General features: G+C 33.2%; 1 protein-coding gene across 2 annotated transcripts in view; it reads right to left on the bottom strand.

Moving 5' to 3' along the window:
- Positions 1 to 431: 431 nt before the first annotated feature.
- UBE2V2 (ubiquitin conjugating enzyme E2 V2) overlaps positions 432 to 6,000 on the bottom strand; it is a 31,615-nt gene continuing 26,046 nt past the window's right edge. For both annotated transcript variants that reach the window (XM_084864336.1, XM_084864337.1), the window contains exon 4: positions 432 to 2,741. In XM_084864336.1, coding sequence (XP_084720462.1) covers positions 2,595 to 2,741 — 147 coding nt within the window. In that variant the 3' untranslated portion in view covers positions 432 to 2,594. The remainder of the gene's footprint in view (positions 2,742 to 6,000) is intronic.

The following is a 6,000-nucleotide window of genomic DNA, read 5'->3' as shown; positions in this document are numbered from 1 at the left end:
TTTCATATGTCTACCAGCACCGCCCAAAGCCATGCACACCAAATCTGTTAAAGAAAATGCATTATTTTCCAGCTGTGTCCTCTAAATTTTTTAAAAATATGAATTTTGTACATATATATCAATAGCAATATATATTTAGTGGGAAATAAATCAATAAATTTGTACTAAGCAATCTAGACTAATACTATTATATGATATTCAAACTAAGTCACTCTTCAATTATTTACCCAAATCTGAAGTGTGAAAAATTCTTCAAAAGGATAATTTAAAATTATAAATTTGGGCATTTTACACATAAAAGACTTAAATACCATTGACTGTTATAAATGTTTGTTTCAAAATTCTAAAAACTCCTCTTAACAACTGCCATTACTTTAAAATACTAAAAAAAATTCTGAAAATTAGAAAGTAATTAAAGCATAACACTGACCTAACAGGACAAGAATTTTATTTTTGTAATCTTTATTAATATAAGATCACCCCCTAGGGCTCATCTGCTAGTTTTTTAAACGAATTTCAAATGCAATTTTACAGTTCATTTAATACCACACACTCCTACAACCTTAGCCCCTTTACAAAACAGACAAAGGAAAAATAGCTTCAAAACTGTCGTCTTAGAAATGTTACTACAATTAAGAGTCATTCAGTACTAACTTCTATAATCAACTCATGTGTCTTAGATTGCCATGTACATCTTGATTGTGACATGCAAAATGGATCTTGCTTTTGCATGCAGATTTCAGCAGAGATCCACAGTCCCCAAACAAAAAGGGGAAATAAACATTACAGGGCCAACTCAAACATATAGTGGAGGGGGGAAATCAACAAAAAACCCTTCACAATTAGTGATATGAAGAAAGGAAAGAGGACAAAAGATCAAAGTACCCAGAGCTTCAGCCCACCAATATATGAATAATTTAACAGCAGTCAGCATCATGTATGATAAGACACATTTTCGAAGTGGAAAGAAGTTCTTAAAGGGATTGACTTAGACCATCAGTAACCATCAGACTCCTGTGTATGACTTCAGTGTAATTCAACTTAATCTCACTTAACAATTTAAAAGTTTTCAGAATGATTTCAAGGTAATAGTTCATTTCAAACCTATTTTAATAAATTACACATGCACTAATTTGTTTCTATATAGTCTCTATGTATGTCATTTTAAACATCTTTTGATAATTAAAATACAACAGCCATATTGAAATAAAAAAGTTTAGACAAACTATTATTAATGACTAAGAAAAGTAGTTCAAAGCTTTAAATATGAATGAACCTGACAAAAACATATCAGGGCCTGTTTAAGAAATCTGTCCTTGTTACCAGACCACCTTTCTATTATTTTGTGTCGTGAACCCATAAGAGTATTTTCAACAAAGTACTATACCTACTGCTTTGAAATGAAAAACAATTACTTAAAATTTCTCACTTTGGTAAAAAGCAGAACATCAGTTCAGAATTACACAGATCCCAAAGTGAAAGACAAGTGGAATGGATAAATTAATCCCAGTCAAGAATAAAAGCATTGGGAGAAAAAATATCATCAAAAAAAAATTTTATGAATCAAAAATAGAATGTATATTTGGATAATTACAATCTATAATTCTATAAAAATTGCAAAAATTCAAACATCTTTTTAATATATTTCTGGTGAAATCAAAGTCAATATATAATACTTGGGATTCCTCCTGAAAAGAAATTAAACTAATCAAGTAATTTGTTCTCTAAAACACTTTGCAAATTCCAATTTACAACAAGCATACAAAACATGATAAACAATAAAAAATTTTATATGGATGAAAACCTACAATTACAGTCTTTGCTACCTCAGCAAAGTACTTTCCATATACCACATCAATATAATAGAAATGGCACAGTTTCTGAGAACACGATCCACATTTTATTTACATTTTAAGACTAACTTTAATCTCAAAAATCACATCCATTTACCTATTTCCTTTTCGCTGATTTCACTTCAACTTAAATGCATGGTTTGTCAAACAAAGACTGTAAACAAATATTTACCATGTCTTTTACATGTAACACAGAAATAGCTTTTATCAGAAATTCATTGACCTTCCCCGTGACTTTTTTATTTATCATAAATACATATATGAAAACAATCCTGAACATATTTTTTATACTACTGGTTGTCAGCACCCACACCACTTCAAAAATTAAAACAATTTGGGACAATATGCATTGTACCTGCTACTTTAGACAATTTAAATTGAAGCTCTTTCACTAAGCAAGATGGATAAAGCATGTCGTTTCTTTTTCCTTCTTGGGATTTCTTACTTTTTAGTAAAAATCACCATACTTTCATCTTCTAAACCTGAATTCTGTTTTGAAAACTCCAGGTTTATGTTTAAATGACAGTGCCTTAAAAAAAATTGTGCTGCATTTTTTCTCCTGTTACCTGAAAACATAATGTGTATACATATATTAAATATATTCTTACAAATGTCCAGGTTATATTTACCAGCTGGCATTCTTTTACTTAATGTGTGGGTATTCTGCATTGTGATATTTAATCAAGACATTAACATGAGTAGAAGATTGTTGATTTAAGACAAGTTTGATATCCACTAAAATTAATTGTTGTATGTTTGTCCTTCTGGTGGCTGTGGAAGCTTCATATTTTCTTTGGACATCATTAGACGTCTTAGTTCTTGAAGTACAACTTTAATGCTATATGAATTTTGCCATTTTGCTAATACTGGTATGCTCCGTGCATCTACCTGGAAAGAAGGAAAAATAATAAAATTCATTACCAGTTTAAAGTAGTATGGCATCAATTTATTAACTATTTAAGTAAGTCCTTTTAAAAATTCATAGCCTGGCTCTATTTTCAAAAAAGTTAATATTATTTTAATGTAATATTTAGGGGAAAATATTCTTTCTTTAACACATGTTTCCAAATAATTTATGCCTTTTATGTGTGTGAATTTGTGCTTTTTTATTATTTTACAAATAAACATGTAGTGAACTTTAGTCATCAGAAAAATTTTAAAATGTTGTATTAAATAACTACACTGTAAATATATTTGGCAACTCCTTCTTGATGAAATAAGTTCCTCTCCATTTCCAATACCGCTACCTGAAATCTGGGCAATTATCTCCATTGGGATTTAGGAAAGAACTGTGAACCTAATTAATCTTCCACTATGGAAGACTGACAGAATGGGTTTGGAGCTCCTTCAAAGTCTCATTCCCAAGTAACTGCCATCACGTGACAGTTCCCCTGGAAAATGCCAATCTCAGACTTTTCTCTATCTGACCTCAGAACTCACCCACTGGGTACTGCCTATTCTGCCACCAACCCACTGCCACCCTTATGCTTGGCACTGAAAGTAGTGCCAATTGTTTAACATCTCTACTTCCTGGAGAGGCAGTAACAAGGCAAACAGGAAGGTGACTAAAGTGCTTCAGAGGATGTCTACTGACATCCAGAGGGACTTGGAAAAGTTTTAATATATGCCTGTAAATCTAGAAGACCACACACGTATAAGGCTGTGCACAGGCTCATGAAATATATGACCTTGAGCAACACACACAAAAAGATTATGTACCATAACCAAGTGGGATTTACCCCAGAAATGCAAGATTGGTTCAACATTTTAAAAGTCAATCAATGTAATATGCCATAATAAAATAGAAACAAAACACACTCAAACTAAGAACAGAAGGGAACTGCCTCAACCTAATGAAGGGAATCTATTAAAAATATACAGTTCGCATCATAATTTCTTAATTTATGAAAGACTGGGTATTTTCCTTCTGATATCAGGAAGAAGACAAGGATTTCCAGTCTCATCACTGCTACTCAAGCCTGTAAAGAAACTTTAAAATAAGCAATCAGGCAAGAAAATTAAATAAAAGGCACCTAGATGAAAACAAAAGAAGTAAAACTATTTCTATTTGCAGCTGACATGATCTTCTATACAGAAAACACAAGGTGTGCATTAAAAACACTACTAGAGCTAATAAACAAGTGTGAGACATTGGTATACAGGATTAGCAAACAAAAACCAGTTGTATGTCTGTATACCTACAAAGAACAATCTGGAAATCAAAGAAAGAAATTAATGCCAATTACAGCAGGGATAAGAGAATAAAATACACAAGTATAAATTTAACAAAAGTGTAAGATGATACACTGAAAACTATAAAACATTGTTGACAGAAAGTCAAGCACCATAGGATATCATTTATATGTGGAATCTAATGAACAAAATAAACTGACAAGCAAAATAGAATCAGAAGCATGGCTACATGGAACAGGCTAACAGCTTGTGAGAGAGGAGTGTGGTTGGGGAACTAGATGAAAAAAGGTACAGAGATTAACCAAAAAAAACATATACCGGTATGCCTAACACACAGACACAGACAATAGTGTGGTGATAGCCAGAGGGAAAGAAGGGAGGGAGAATGGCAATGAAAAGAGACTTTGCATGCGGCAATGAACGCACGGTGCAGTGTGCAAATGATATTTTATTGAGTTGAACACATGAAACCTGTATGGTTTTATGAACCAGTATCATCCCAAGAAATTCAAGTAATAAAACTGTTGACAGAAATTTAAGACCCAAATATATGTGAAGATCCTATACAAATGCATCAAAGACCCAATATTGATTAAGATAACAATATTCCTCAAATTGATCTACAGATTCAATACAATCCCTATCAAAATTTCAACTTTTTTTTTTTTAAAGAAACCCATATAAAAATGCCAAGAAAATGAGAATAGCCTAAGAAATATGAAAAAGAATCAAGTTCTCCCAATTTCAAAAGTTAATACAAAACTTCAGTAATCAAGAAGACAGTACTTCCATAAGGATGGACATACAATAAAGTCCTTTATTGATGATGCTGACTTCTCTAAATACAATCTTTCCAACATGATTGCTATGGATGAAACTGCAGTGTTTATGGGCCAATCATCTCAAACAACAATTGAACAGCGGGGTGCCTCCTTAGTGTACATTCCCTCCACTGCTTACGAAAGTGTACGTGTTTCCTGTATTTTGGCAATTCGTCTGGATGGCACTAAAACCCCACCTTTAATCATTTCTAAGGGCAAGAAGGAAAAGATTGAACGTGTTTTGGGCGTTTTTATTCTTGAAACTGAAAAAGCCTGGGCCACACAGTTATAAGGAAGTGGGTCGATTTAATGCTGCTGCTTGTTATGCGAGGGAGCCAAAGAGGTCTGCTATTCTAGGACGCAGCCAGCACTCACCGCGCTAAAGACATGAAGACATTTCTTCACGAAAGATAAATAGATCAGATAATGATTCCCACAGGAATGACGGCCTATCTCCAGACTCTTGATATTGCAATAAACAAGCCATTCAAAGACAATTTGTGCATGGAAATTTCAATGACTACATTGAAAATAGAATGGAGAGAAATCAGCGTGGAAACTTTGTGGAACCTAAACTGCAAGAAGTTGTGACTTGGGTGAAGAATTCATGGGAGAAAATCACTGACAGTTGCATTGCAAATGCACTGCGAGCAGGCTACCTTGACAAGAAGTACTCATTTAAAGACAGTGCTATTACTAAACATGAGAGATTTGGTCCACTGATTCTGAAAGAAATGGAGTCACAAGAAATTCACCAGGAAATTCAGGAATTGGAAATTCAGGAATTGGATGATGTTCCAGAAGATGATGACATGATTGTCATTGAATAAATGAGTAAATTCTTGATACTGTAGGACTCACAGTTTGTCTGGTTTGTGTTGACAACTACCGTACTACCGTACCGTATACAGGTAATAAATTTTATTTTCATTTAACAATAAATGTGTACCATATTCTTCTTCATGGAAAAATAAGGCATCCCCTGAAAATAAGATCTAGCGCATCTTTGGGAGCAAAAATTACTATAAGACACTGTCTTATTTTGGGGGAAACAGGGTATTAAACAATGAATCGGTTACCAATGAGACCAAGCAAGAAATTAAAAACTTCCTGGAAACAAAAATGAACGCACA

The sequence above is a fragment of the Pipistrellus hanaki genome, assembly GCF_964339955.1.
Source record: "Pipistrellus hanaki genome assembly, chromosome: 17".
Classification (NCBI taxonomy): Eukaryota; Metazoa; Chordata; class Mammalia; order Chiroptera; family Vespertilionidae; genus Pipistrellus; species Pipistrellus hanaki.
Note: the sequence above shows the minus strand (reverse complement) of the source record. Positions and strands in the feature narration are given on the sequence as shown.